Source organism: Haemaphysalis longicornis, unplaced genomic scaffold (assembly GCF_048455015.1).
Source record: "Haemaphysalis longicornis isolate Haplotype H1 unplaced genomic scaffold, Haemaphysalis longicornis Haplotype H1 scaffold_13, whole genome shotgun sequence".
NCBI classification, from domain to species: Eukaryota; Metazoa; Arthropoda; class Arachnida; order Ixodida; family Ixodidae; genus Haemaphysalis; species Haemaphysalis longicornis.
The window spans coordinates 101,774,063-101,788,836 of NW_027526233.1; the positions used below are offsets into that span (position 1 = coordinate 101,774,063).

A 14,774-nucleotide genomic window follows, 5' to 3' on the forward strand; every position below is an offset into this window, starting at 1 on the left:
AGTGAACGCAAAAAGCCTGCTGGCTGTTTCTACAAATTGTGGCTGCCCGCCGTGCGAGCGATACCGGCGTTCTTTCTTGCGTGCCGAAACGGTGTGTTTTATATTCGGGGCTGGTGGCGGAGGTTGTTCGCTGGCTGTGTTGCCAGTGCGCGTGTGTATTTATATTGCGTTTGAAACTACAGCGTTGGGCTTTCTCGTGCGTTCCGTGAGGGAAACGGCAGGAAGCGGGTGCTTCGCTCCTTCCTCTAGCGTTACGTAAAGGCCTCGCCGAGTGAGTCGCTCGCTTCCGCTGTCGTGGTCGCCCAAGCGTGCTTTCCTTGTTGGAAAAAAAGAACGCACGCCGCGCTAGTTTTGTCTCCTCTGAGAGCGCTTTTCTTCTTCTTTTCTGTCGACCGCGCTGAGTGAGCTCGTGTAGGTTCGCGATAGGAGTTTTACGTCAAAAGCCTTCAGCTAACGGGAATTCAGCCTTACTGAAGCGCGCTTGAAGTGAGAACGTATGTCGCGACTGCAAAGTTTCGCTGATTTCGTTTCTGTGTTTCAAATATTTTGAAGGCGGTATATAGTCTTTATTGGGCTACCTAAAGGGAGTAGATACGCGGGCAACTTTCGAGCTTTCCACTGTTCTTCGGAACGCTGGAGCTGCGAATGGGGCGACGGGAATCGGTCCCTGTTGGTTTTCGTTTGGAGAAGCACCTTATACAGGGTGTTGCAACGATAAGTGGAACACTTTAAAAATTTTTCCTGAGCGATCCGCCGCTCTGTTCACGCTCAAACTTCACACAAAGGTCGCATTTTGTGGTCTATTTTGTTTGACACCGGGAACAACAACGGTACTTACCTGTTTATTCTGAAAATAAATGAAAACGATTTTCGCCTATGGGAAAATGGCGGCGATTTGGACGTGCGAGCCCGAAAACCGGGTTTTCTGATCGTCTGCTGCACCATTTGGCTCCGTACGTGAATCCCAAACGTGCGTTTCACTCTGCAGGTGGTTCCGTCGTTCCAACATCAACTTGCGCTGGCTCGCACGTTCAAATCAGCGGCCATTTTCCCATAGGCGAAATTTAAATCGTTTTCATTTATTTTCAGAATAAACAGGTAAGTACCGTTGTTGTTCCCGGTGTCAAACAAAATAGACCACAAAATGCGACCTTTGTGTGAAGTTTGAGCGCGAACAGAGCGGCGGATCGCTCAGGAAAAATTTTTAAAGTGTTCCACTTATCGTTGCAACACCCTGTATAGAGGCGCTGCTAGGTGGTTGCTTGAACACTGGGGCCAATTATATGGACACTTATGTGCAGTCCTTCTAAAATCAACTTCACGGCAGAGGCAATCTCAAGGACAGCGTCGTATGCGTGCGAATTTATCAAGACCATTTCGGTGACAGTAGTGTTAGATGCGACGTTTGTCAGCGAGTGCGCCGCGGGGCGCTTGACTGGACCGAAATCGCAGCTTCCCTTTTTATAAGCCCATATTCAGTCAAACTACCCCTTTCGTCGTGCTCTGGAAGTGATTGCGCCCATTTACGCCGAGGGTCTTGGGTCGTTTCAGCGGCATTTGTCGGTCGTCCCGTGGGGTGGGTGGGGTGCCGTCGTTACACCGGAACCTCCTCTATCCATTCAGCTTGACACATCCAGCGCGCTCCCGATGTTCAAGCTGCCATCTCACCGTCGATTTAGCGATTCCCCCCCCCCCCTTCCCCCCGATTTGGACCCGTGGCGCGGTCAAGCGACGCTGCTCTTGACGACGGGTCTGACCTCGGATGACTCATCGCCGCGCGTCTGCCCGCCGCTTCGATCCGGCTTCGTGGCCCCCGTGGCGCCACTGCCCGCGTCCGCTGCGCTGAAGATGAAACAATCGGCGTCGCCCCTGGAGCCTCTAAAAAAAGAAGACCAAGAAGTCGAGGATTCGAACGGGGCCGGCCCGTTCGCGACTAATCGATAGGCCCGCCACCGGCCGGCGGACGTCACTGGCGACCGAAGCGCCACCGCTGCAACGCCGGCGCCGCCATCTTTGCCGGTTCGCCGTTTTTCGCAGCAGACGAACTGGGGCTCAAAGCAGAAGACGCGTCCCTTGCGTGACCTCCGTTCTTCGCGGCCGACCGGCACCTCGTGTGTGTGCGTGCGTGTCTGTCTGTGTCTGTGTGAGTGTTCGGTGATGACGAACTTGCGATGAGCTGGACGTCCGCCGGCCGTCCCGTCGTTGAGTCGGTCGTTCGCCGGTTGTCGTGCCTTCATCTCCGTCCGTCCGTCGGATTTTCTGTACCTTCTTCTTCTTTGGTGCTCGACGTCGGCGTCGTCTGCTATCCTTCCCCAAGGCAGCATCTGCTGCGTGTGATGCTTTCGCAGCGATGTCTCAGGCCCTGAAAGAGTACAGGCTGTGAGTTTCGCTTCTCTCTATCCGAGTTGCACTGAAAGCACGCGTGCAACGCGTGCAGTGCGGCTTTCTCGGTAGTGCACGTGTTTGCCTAACTGAGAAGCAAATGATCCACCATTAGTGACCTATAGTTGTCATTCATTCATTCGTTTATCTTTAAGCGTGGATGGACGAATGACAGATCGCTGTCGCGGAATCGCTTGTATTGCGACGTCGAAATAAGTGTTTGCTGTGGTGGCAGGTCATCTCCGGAGGAGCGCACGCTTGCCCAACAATAGCGCATGCCTCTACGGGCGAGGCCCGCGAAACATTGATGGGAACTTGGTGCCTGCTTTACGACAGTTGATAGGTGTACCCTTTGTGCGGTCAGTTACAGTGCGGATTCTGTTATCGCCCGTTGTTATCGGGAACGCGTGGCATAGACGAGCTCGAGCGATGTCGATTGTTCTATCAGTGCATATTAGAGCTTATAAGCTGTGATCGGGGAATGTGCATTGTCCGTTATTGAGTGCGTATTTATCTGCATTGCTGGAAACGACGTGCATGTCGCTTGACAAAGGTAGCATAAGAGGGGACAAAAATTCCCTTTTGTTTGACAGTTGCGCTGTCACGGTTGTAATATATTTAGTAAGAATTATATAACGCAACGACACTATCGGGGTGTTTGGTTTGGTGGGAAAGTGGCGCTACTTCGGCGGCTTTTTTCTGAAGTGTAGTTCCAGTTCTATGCTGGCCTATTCCTACCGTTCACCTATGTTGAAAATACCAAAAAACGTGGACTAACTAGCGGTGTTATTTATAAGCGTGGTTGTCGGCTACCTAAAACAAATTCAAGTTCAGCAAGGTTTGGATTGCCTTCCGAATTGCCGGAAAAGAGAAACAAACAGCGGAATGTGACACCGAAACGAGCCGACGAATCGCCTTTGTTTATTTTGAAGCCCAACATTACTTTGCCACGCCCTTTTTCCGAACTTTAGTTTTTCTTCGTTCGCAAGTATTGCCGACATGACTGGGGCTCCGTGACGACCTTGAAACACGAGTACGAGCGCTAATGAGCGAGTTCGCGCCTACCTCTCCGTTACCGACCCGCTACCTCTCAAGTGTGACACACCTCTGATCGTCAGTCACACTCGCACGCCACCGTCGGTGTCACGGCCCAGCAATCCCCCCGGAAAAGCCGGTCGCGGCGCAAATGTCAAGCGTCTCGACGTTCGTACCGCATCGGCAGCATCGGCCGTTCATTTCGAAAGGATCGCCTCCAAGGTCAGCCGCCCTGTCGCGGGGTTTCGGCCGGCGGCGTGTTGAGCGTCTACCGCGTTGCCATGGCAACGCGCGGAAGCGACGACTACACGCGTGAGCGCGTCAGCCGCTGACGTCATCGATGCCGGAATTGTGTTGTGTACGGCACCGGTCTCCACGTTTACCGCGTCGTTATATTGATTAGCCGTTTGATGCTGCTTCTTGCTTGGTATTTATTTTTTAGGTGTTAGCGTGTGTGCTGGTACTCTACCGGTCAATTACCGCTTTCTTTCTTTTCTCTCTCTTTTTTTATTTTGTTCTGAGGTGGTTGTACATACAGTTACAAGTGTAGCGCGTTCCCGCAAAGGTAGCTTTTCAAAAAGAAGCAAACAGCCTCATTACGGCCTGTAAATAGGCGTAATGTGCGTCGGATCGCCACCAATGTCGACAATCGCCGATTTTGAACCGAAAAAAAAAAACATTCAGTGTAAACAGCATAGAATTGGTGTTTGGGAGGTTTGGAGGCGTGCTGTAGTGAATTGTTTCAGAATAATTGGAGCAACCGAGGGTTATTTAGCTTGTTTGAAATCTCGCACGCACGCACGGTTTTCCTTTCCGCTCCGCTGCCTTAGCCGTGATCGATGCCCAAGTCAGGTTGCCAAGTTTTAAACCAGATACCAACTAGGCGTCGCCTATTCCTAACGAATAGACAATAAGCAGGACGGATGATATGCTGATGACAATTTCATTGATGGTCCAGTACAATAAAGTGGCGCCATGCGTCGCATATTGACGCGTATACCGTTTAAATGCTTAACAACGTGTGAGTTCGAGCTAGTTGGTAATTTATTGTACGAATTTAAAGCGCAAAAATTCAGATAGGTGACGAACGGGACAAAGACAAGCGCTTGTGTTTGTCCCGTTCGACCCTTGTCAGAATTTTTTAGCTTTAAAGGAGCCATGAAGACAAAATACAAGTTTGGTTCATTAGAAAGGCTGCTTTGTCCGGATAAAAATGATACCGATTTCATCGCAAACTTCCAAAAAATAACGGAGATATTAAAGAAAACGTGTGGAGCTGTGGCGACTCGCTAGCCAGTTTTCGGCAACTTTTTTATGACGTCACAGAATCTTGTTTGGGCGATTGACGGCGGTCGAACTAATCAATCGCGAGGACACATGACTGGACGATTGTAGTGGGGCCGCTAGTTCCGTTTGATCGAATCACTTGAATGCTAATGTGCACCTAACCCACTGAAAATATGCTTTTAGTGCTGGCCCATGTGACGTCACTAGCGCCGATAACACGTCACTGTGGCGCGAAATTTGAAAGTCCGTAAGTATGTATTGCGTTTTCATCGGTTAAAAAACGTATTTCGTGGACGGAATGAAGCTGAGTGAGGTACTAAAGTCTAACTCTTTAAAGTTAAATTAAGTTGTATTTTCTCTTCATGGACCCTTTAAATTCGTACAACGTTTAAATGCAGCAAGCGCGGATTATTTTGTTTAAAAAGAAAGGTCAGACTAGCGGGCCCCTACATTGTTTTCACAGTGGAGAGGGGGGGGGGGGGGGTTAAACCGTTCGTGTAACGAACAAACTGGTTCCCCAGCAGTTTTCACCACGCTGGGAGTGTTCGTGTCTTCTTTGCTTCGCTGTAACGAATGACCCGGTTTAGCGAAGTAATCGGCCAACTTTTCCTGTAGGATCAGTTTTCCTAAGCAGCTCGTCTGGCTAAGTTCCCGGGCGTCCTCATCGATTGGCCTGTCGCGCCACTTCGCTGACCTCCGCCCCCTCCCGACAGTTTGCGCGCCGCTAATCGATCGACGCTCATTTGCATTTAGCGCGCCCTCATTAACGCCCCGTTTAAGCGGCAGGTGGTGAGTGGGGCCGGCGGCGATGGCGTCGCCCTGGATTACTGTCGTCCCCTTTATCGTTATTTATTGGTAGCTACAAATCACGACGGACCTCGTCCTTTCGTTAGCCTTTCATTATCCTTTCCCTATCAGTCGCGGGCACGTTCGCCGCGACGCGTCGGGACATACGGCCTTGGCCGTGGGTTCCTTACCACCTGGCGTCAACAGCATTCGCGGCTGAAATGAAAACCTAAAAAGCGATGATGGTTATAATTTATTCATTTTCTCGCGGTCACGCTCCGCATTAACGAGTGACGGCAGATGTGCTGTTTTTGTGAGGACTCCGTCCGCTTTTGCGCTGGGCATTTGGTGGTTCGTCGCTGCGGTGCATGCGACGAAGAAAGGGATGTTGCTTGGGGTGTCGATGAAGGTAGACGCGCAGGAATTGATAACGCGTGGGCGATTGTAACAGATACGGGCTTTTTGAGTTCGTATACCCGCCTTTCGGTTCAAGCCGCTGTGTGAATTCGCCCGCACGCTTATCCTCCCTTTTTTATTTTTTGTCCCAACAGAAAATGCAGGCCAATGTAGACAGAACCTCGGTCTGACCCGCACGCGTTAGCTGAACCCAAAAAACTGAACTTGGCTTGGAGCGGTGACAACGCCTTCTAGATAAGAAGGCCTCAGAGTTGCACCAGTACCCTCTGATAAAGGGCTGGCCCTGCGCTGAATCAGCAGCCGCAACTAAAAAAACGTCAGCAGGAGGCAACGAAGCTGTACTATCTCGGTTTGAAAGTGTTTTTAGAAGGAGGGGGTGTTTTAAGCGAAGTCTTTCCCCGTGCCTATCGGGCGTTGACAGGGAAGGGGGGGGGGGGGGGGGGGGCTCTCTGTCGGCAGTGTGACGTCCCGCTATGTTTGGCCTCTCCCGTTGACCGGCTTATCGCTGCGCGTCGACGTTTCCCCAACGGGACCGCTCTTCGAGCGCGCTTACAACATCTCAAGGGGCCTGCCCCTCTGCGTTCGGTCGCCCCGAAGCCCACGTGCCTGTCTTGCGTGTGCCGCCGCCATCGGGGACGCGCGATGGGTCTCGGGGGAGATAAGGGCCGGGTCGTCGCGGTGTGACATTTCGTGACCGCGGCGATCGGTCGTGAGTGCGGCGACACCCGATACTGCGGTCCAGCGGCCGTTTGTGGGCGCGGCGCCCCTTGACCGTCAATCTACCCGCCCATGGCGGGAAAAGGTGAAAAAGCGCTTGAACGGATCGGATCCCCCAAAGGATAGAATTATCTCGCTTTTGGACTATCGCGTACCTGCCTTTGGTGTTCGGTAGTTTGTAATGGCTTCGTTGTATCTTACGGACGCCTAGCCGCCGCTTTAAACAGACGGGCCCAGGCGCGCCGGTCGTACCCGTGGAAGATAGATAGACTTTATTGGTCGTGCACACTTTGGTTGATGATCAGATCGTGATTATGGTGGTGGTGGAAGTTAGTCACGTTAACATAGTACGCCACATTTGGCATCAGCACAAACGTTATCACATCACAACATATTTGAACGGGTGCATGTGTCTATACTGAACCAAAAGCTTGTGCCCAACTTGGCTGGTGTGGGTCCACAATATTTGAAATATAATTCAAAATGAAATATGTATACTTTGATTATATAATAACATTCAACATTGTGTATAAGGCTTTCGGCGCTAGCTTTTGCTGACGGTACACATCTGCATGTGCGGAGTTTCACATTACTTACGAAGGTGTTCCGTGAAAATAGAGCACTGACGTAAACGGCGTGTGATAATTTAAGAGTTCAGTGGTTCAATCAAAGCTCTGGAACCCACGTCACTTGCTCAACCAAAAAGCACACTTAACCTTCGGATGGAGTAACACTTTTAGATGGGAAGCGAGCATGTTGGATGGAGGAGGAACTCGGGTGTGTGATATACCAGCCGAAATTAAAAGTGGGCTTAAGCTGCACATGTATAGCTGAGAAGGGACGATTGGTGGACCAGCTGTGTAACGAGGTGACTACTGAGGCAAGTTGGGGTAGACAGCTAGCTTGATGAAGGGACGAGGTAGGGAGACCTGGTGGGAAGGAATAGATTCGGACAGCTCAGGATAGGAGTACAGTCGAGTCCACTTATAACGACACCGTTTATAACAATATATCGGATTAACGATGAGTAGCTATGGCACCATCCTCTTTTGTATGCTTTCCATGTTAAAATAAATTGCTTATTACAATGCTCCGGTGCCACGATATCAGATATAACGATTGAATCTGGTTATATTGTGCACCAAAAGTGCAACAGTGATGACTGTGATGACGCGGTTGCGCAGCCTAGTCAGGTAGTGTCTTTGTAGGAGGCCCAATGCGTGGCACAGTCCCTCGGGGACTTTGTCTCCGCCAAGGACATTTACCTCAGCTAGGTGAAGCACCTATAGGTGATGCTCTTGGAAAAGATTTGCGTAGCTTCACACGCGGCAAACAAAGGTGACCGACCAACTGTGGCTTCTTTTTCGCAAATTAGTAGTGGTACCACCTTGCTGGCATGCGAATAAAATGTTTTGAGCTCTGTTCCGTCTTTTTATTTCGCAACCCGCTTATAACAATTATCGGTTATAACGATGGGATTTCCTTGGCACTTGGATATTGTTGTAAGTGGACTAGACTAGTTGGAAGTCAGACTGTGTAACAACGGTGTTGCCAATGATGATGATGATGATGATGATTACTTTGGATTAGCTCTAAGCTAAGCTCTGTTATTAATGAGTCAAACATGGCTGTGCAATGTCTGCTAGTTCAGATTCCTTTTGTCGCATGGAAGGCAAATCTGTATTTCCCCCAAATAAGGCCTAAATTGAGGACTCACAGTTTGGTCCGGTGCATCATAGAGTTTCATACTAATATATACTAGAGGGAAATCTGGCGCCAATGTCTAGGGAAGCCGCGCTTCAACAAGCGTTCCGTCATGTTTTGGGCAGGCACGTCCCACTTGGCCTTGGCATGGTTCAAGAACAGGCTGGAAAGGTGGCTGTGGCTGTAAAAAAGCAACGATATTACTGTTAAAGATTATTCAAATTTGTTATGTTATTGTACATTTGAAGGTCCAGAAAGATTCATTTTTCATGGATAATCTAGAAGCTTCTTGCAAGATGAACAGAAAGTGATGTTACCCGTTTTTGTTGATTTTGACTTCGAGACAAAAAAGAAGCCACATGGCTAGCTAAGCCAAGTTGGCGAGGAACGTCGCTAGCTGCAATGGCGCCGCTCACAGTGGCCCGAGACTGCAGCGCCAGATTTCCTGCTAGTATGTATTAGTGTGAAACTCTATGCTGTGAATATTTGTAGTTCCCGTCGCTGAATAGTCCCCCCTTCCCCCCCTTTGCTGTTTCAGGAAGAAGATAGAGACGCTGGGCAGGATGACGGCCATGTCGCAGGAGGACATTGTGTCCAGCACCAAGACGGTGATCCAGGGGCTGGAGGCCCTGCGCAACGAGCACAACTCGATCCTGTCGGGGCTGCGCAGCTCGGTGCAGGCGGTGCAGCAGCAGGACTCCAACAAGGCGGCCCTGGTGGTCGAGGAGAAGGCCCTGCTCGTCCACAAGTCCCTCGAGGCCCTCGAGCTGGGCCTGGGCGAGGCGCAGGTCATGGTGGCCCTGGCCTCCCACCTGCAGGTGAGCTGACCCTCCCTCCTCACCTCCTTAACGAAGGCAAACAGGAACGAGCCTTTGGGTAACTCACTTGGCTCCACTTGAGCCACGAAGGACATTTTGTTGGCCAAAAGAACGAAAGAAAAATTACCCCACCTTCCCGTGCGGGGAACCCTGTGGAGATGCGACGCATCTTGGGGGTTCACTTGGTGTTTCTGTTGGGTTGATTCTCTAATTGCGTGAAACGTGTGAGGAACGCATATGATGTATTCTTTTTTTAACACGCGGCGTAACGTTAACGATGACGGCTTTGTGGTCGCTGAAGTGTACGGGTAGTGGATGGTGAAGTAACGGGACCACCGTGCAATTTGCAGCGAAGATCAAGTCTATGCACGTGCCCGAAATCCCAACGCCGGTGCTGGAACGACCGCGGCTATGACGCAACACAATCCAACGCAGTCCACTTTAATCCAATCCAATCCAAATTCAATCCAAGCCGAGCCAATCAAATCCAATCCAATGCCCCTCGCGAGAGAGTGTTCGCTATCGTAGAGGACATGGGGTGAGTGGCGGAGAGCGCAGCTCGCGTGGCGAGGAGAATGGGGAGGGGTGTGGACGGACAACAACAACGCCGTATGGAGGGACAAGGCGAGTGAATGAGATGCAGTCACATCTAATATGAAAGCGCATTCAAATTTCGTGTACACTTGTGCAGTGGAGGAGGAGGGGTGTAGTAGAGGCCAGCACTAAAAACATTGCGGTCGGTGTGCTAACTTTGTGTCAGCATTCAAGTTTAAGAGGTCGAACAGAAGTTGGGGTCGTACTACAATTACCGAGTCATGTTTTTTGGCAGTGGCTTACATTGGTGGCTGCCTACTGCACAAGCAGGCTACTCTGACCATACCTTGGGCAAGTTGAACCAGCTTACTCAAACTTATTCAATTTTTCATAATCACCACTCGCCCAAACTGGAGGCTTAAAACTGAGGAATTCATCTGCGTTCACTGAAACTCGAACTCGCAGCTAGTGCAAGACTCGGAACTCACTTGGGTGCAAAACTCAAAACGGACTCGGAACTCAAATGGACCCTCTCTCTCGGCCTCAAACTCGCTCGGAATCACTCATACCCAATCTCACTCGGGCTCAAACTCATGATGCCACATAAGTCTCACGCTCACTCAAACTCACTCGTGAGTTTGGGACAAAGTGAGGCTGAGTTAGTAGACTCATGAGTGAGTCCGGTGACCTCTGACTTTAACGTCACAGACGTGTCAGCGGAAAGTAACCGGGGAGTCATCACTGTTTCATTCCTCTTAATATCTGAATTATTTGTCCGAAGTTTGCAATAAAATTGTTATTATTGTGATCGGGACAAACCCTTTTAACCAAATGTTTTCGCCGTATGCGACCTTCCAGGGTCGATTTTTTTTATTGCTGATTTAAATTCTTTGTACGAATCTATTTCGAGGAAAAATTGCCGTAGTTTTTATACGGCATCCATGAAGTGACAAAAAAATTATTGGTGTCGTTAAAGACATGTGGTTTATTCATGAGAAACACAAGAAAAATTCTAAAAAAAGGTTCGTGGGCGCAAGAAGCGGGAAGCGCCCGGAGGACGAAACCGAAACTAGCCGCTGTACGCTTGCGCATTGACTAGATGCGCAAGCGATAGCTGGCGCACCGCTGTAGTAAAGCATAAAAGAACAAAACTAGAGGCATCGACGCAAGAAAGAAATTTTATGCATTTCCGCAGTGTAGCAGCACATGCCAAGCGAGAGAAATGATCGAAAAAAAAACGCGCTTTTTAAACGCGCAAGCGATGACGTACATGTATGTCATTGACCCTGAAAGGGTTAATGAACCAAACTTGGTATTTTGTCTTCATGGCTCCTTTAGAGGGCAAGCAGGCAGCGTCTTGTTTCCATCGTACCGAGAAGTGTAAACTGTGAGCTTGAGGCTGTTTTAGGTTGTGTGAAAGGAGGGAGGGAGGTGTGTTTGAGGAGTTACCCCCGCATTTACGAAGGTAATTTAACTATCACTTTCGCCTCGAAACACTTTTCAGCGCCTTACCACATTTCAAGAAACAAACTTGTGAGGAAGGGCACCTTTTCGCGAACTTATTATCATCTCTAAAAGTAAGCCGTAGCTCCCGACCTGCCTTAACCGTTCTGCTTTCACCCTTTTATCCTTTTGCTGTATTTGAAATTGGCAAACATGTTACGTATTTAGCTTTTCAAGGAGTGGGACACAGGGCGAGATGATAAAATAAGACAGTGGGCCATTGGGCGCTGACACTGGAGGTTTTATTACAAAGCACTGCAGGAAAATAGACGGGGGAATGCTGTTTCCCTGGGCATGCTACAGAAATACAGACATCACAAGCGCAGGTGGTCAGGTGGGCTTCTCAAATACGACCGCAACGATGCTACTGTGTGGCAGTGGTGTGACTTCCACACTTTTCTATCTCATCTGATTACCATGCTCAAAAAGCATCTCTGTTCCTGCGAAAATTAGAGTGCACTGGCACGATTCACAGCACCTGGGCAGGCGTTGTTTGTGTCTTGTTCTGCACTCTCTTAGGCACCTGTTTGGCCACTGTTCTTGTGCCACACACTTCCACGTGGCATTGGAATGTGAACAGGAAGCAGAAAAAAGCACAACAGGAGGGGGAGAAAGTGCACAGCTGTTGTACTGGCATGAGTTTGCAGGAAGTGTTCCTGGTGGAACAAATAGTGCGGTTAGCTGCAATTCGCAGAAGTGGTGTGTGGTCACCCTTCAGCTATCTCATCCTTTTTCTTTTTTACCTATTGTAACTTCTGTGATGTTGAACGATTTCGCAAAATTGATGAGGGAGAAAATGGATGAAATACTGCACTTTATTCCTGGACGTGTTTCAGTGAAAACCTGTCTTACGGTGTCTTAAAATGGTACAAAATATGTTTCAGGGTCTCCTGATAGAATTGAAAACCTGTTTAAGGGTCTTTTGAAATGGTTAAAACCTGTTTCAGAACACCTTGAATTGATGAAACTTATGTTTCAGTCCCTTTTTAAATGGGGAAGAACTGTTTCAGGGCCACTTCAAAGGATTGAAAACCTGTTTCAGTCCCGTTTGAAATGTTGAAAAGCTGTTTCAGGGCCCTTAGAGAGGGTGAAAAATTGTTACAGGGCCCCTTGACTGGGTGGAAAACTGTTTCGGGGCCCCTTGAAGCTCCAAGTGAAGTTCATTTCAGGGTGCCATGGTGGGATGCATATATCGCGTTGCAACGAAAAGACACAGCCAGAGTTTTGCATCTTCTCCCCCTCCCTCCCCTCTTCTCCCTCGCACGCACACGCACAACGCAGGCGGTGGAGGCGGAAAAGCAGAAGCTGCGCGCCCAGGTGCGCCGCCTGTGCCAGGAGAATGCGTGGCTGCGGGACGAGCTGGCCAACACGCAGCAGAAGCTGCAGGCCTCGGAGCAGAGCGTGGCCCAGCTCGAGGAGGACAACAAGCAGCTGCAGTTCGTCAACTCGCTCAAGAAGTACGACGACCTCTCGGCCTCCACCACCTCTGTGGCCTCCATGGCCTCCTCGCAGCAGGGGGCACAAGGCGACGACTCCCAGAGGTCACAGGGTGAGAGCAGCACCTGGAGGGGAGAGGGGGTCTCTCTCTCTCTCTTTCTTTATCCCCCTCTCCCTATATTTTAACAGTAGAGCTGCATCACACAGGGGCTCACTAAGAGGGCTCAACTTAAATTGAGGACGACCCAGCGAGCAATGGAAGGGAAGGTGATGGGTGTAACATTAAGGGACATGAAGAGAGCGGAGTGGGTCAGGGAACAAACGCTTGCTGAGGACACATCAGTGGAAATTAGGAATAAGACCTGGACGTGGGCAGGGCATGTACTGTGAAGGCAAGATAACCGGTGGTCATAAAGGGTAACAGAGTGGATCCCTAGAGAAGGCAAGCGTGGCAGGGGGCGGCAGAAATTGAGTTAGATGGGCAGATAAGATCAAGAAGTTTGCGGAGATACATTGGTCGCAGTCAGCGCAGGACCGGGATAATTGGAGAATAACGGGAGAGGCCTTTGCCCTGCAGTGGGCGTAGATAGGCTGCTGGTGATGATGATGATGATGATGCATCAAACAGAGGTAGGGGCAGGTTCCCAGGCCTGATGATGATAGTGTGTGCAGTGGTTCCACAGGGGAAGGTTAATCTCTCTCCTGCTAGGGGTAAGAGGACGGAGAGAGCATCACAACCGCACATGGTACAGATGTCTGCGGCACATCTAGTGGATGTTTAACAACAGCATCTCACGCAAACATCCTACGTACATCAGTGGCACGTCCACTGGACGTTTACCGGCAGCGAACACAACCAGAGGTCCGGCTGACCTCTGTGGCACCTCCACAGGATGTTTGTCGACTGCTTTACCCCTGGCAGGAGGGAGCCTACTGCCGCTGACGTTTGGATGCTGATTCCTTTGTGCGAACCACAGAATTTGCGCGGAAACGACACTGCCATTCTTGGATGAGCGCTCGTTGACGTTCCGAGGCGACACAAGAATTGCAGCTCCGTTGTTTCTCCATGTTTCACATTGCGTGGAACTGGCCTTCATTTTAGGGGAGAAGCCTCTTAGGGGCTGGGGCGGTCGTTGGCGCCTTAATTGTTGTTCGTCTCACGTAGTCACGGTACTAAACCACAGGGAAACTTGTCTACACCTCTCGCTAGAACGTAACACGCACTAAAAAAACAGCGGGACACTCCTTTACGCCTCGCGCTAGGGAGCTTCGTGCTTCAAAGACGAGGCTTTTACAGCCAAGCTGTGTACCTCTACCCCCCCAACGGCTTCATCTCCGTCGGCAAAAACGCCAAGGCGCCAAGAATACACTCATACACTGCATGCTTCGGCCCTGCCCAGGTTTCGCGTTACTGGAGACGGCCCGGGATTTTTTTTTTGAGAGAGATGTCCACTGAACGAATTGTGTATACGATGCACAAGTGGGTTGGCTGCGTACAGGCTTGCGTTTTGGTTCTTCCATATTGCCCCGAACCTTGTCCTTGCGCTTTGTTGAGTCTTGTTGCCAGTGCCTGTATGCGCCCAGCCGTCTTATCTTGTGTAGGCAAAGCACACGTTTCCTTCCGCTTTTTGTCTGTTGCTTTAGCAATCTTGTTTTCATAGGGAAAGGGCATTGCTTTGCAGTCGCTATCTCGGACTTTTATTGCTTATTCAAGGGTGTTTTCGATCTGAGTCTATGTTTCTAGTTGAGGAAGCAGTATGGAAAAGTATGAACACGAACACACTGCCATTCCATTTGCCGACGATCGTCCGTGCACTTCACTCTGTTGACATCCGCTTTGACACCGGTGTATTCTTTGAGTTTACTGTGGAGCTTAGGCTTACTCCAATAAACCTTGTTTACTGGAATATCCATGCGTCGTTCTTGGCTACGTGGCGGTGTGACCTGCCTGCTTTTGCGCAGCGCATGTTTCCATTTATAGGCAGTCAATATTGACACCTCAGCTTCTGTGGACTCTACATTAACATCTTCCAAGCTTAAATTCTAACTGGTGATGAGTAGGTGCTTTGAAGTTTGATATACTGCTAAACTTGTCTGTGCATACCTTAACGAGGTCTTTGATATGGGCTTGACGTGACACGCATGTTTACGGCA

The 14,774-nt window shown here is 49.9% G+C and overlaps 1 protein-coding gene across 6 annotated transcripts in view; it reads left to right on the plus strand.

Annotated features, from left to right (window-relative positions):
• The window catches only part of LOC144164441 (kinesin light chain-like), a 117,575-nt gene that overhangs the window by 54,533 nt on the left and 48,268 nt on the right, over positions 1–14,774 (plus strand). For 2 of the 6 annotated variants that reach the window (XM_077694978.1, XM_077694979.1), the window contains exons 1-3: positions 2,124–2,379; positions 8,867–9,146; positions 12,465–12,732. In XM_077694978.1, the coding sequence (XP_077551104.1) occupies positions 2,351–2,379; positions 8,867–9,146; positions 12,465–12,732 (577 nt within the window). In that variant the 5' untranslated portion in view covers positions 2,124–2,350. Of the gene's footprint in view, positions 1–2,121; positions 2,380–8,866; positions 9,147–12,464; positions 12,733–14,774 lie in introns of those variants that run through there. The other 4 variants (XM_077694976.1, XM_077694980.1, XM_077694981.1 and 1 more) reach the window with 4 other exon arrangements.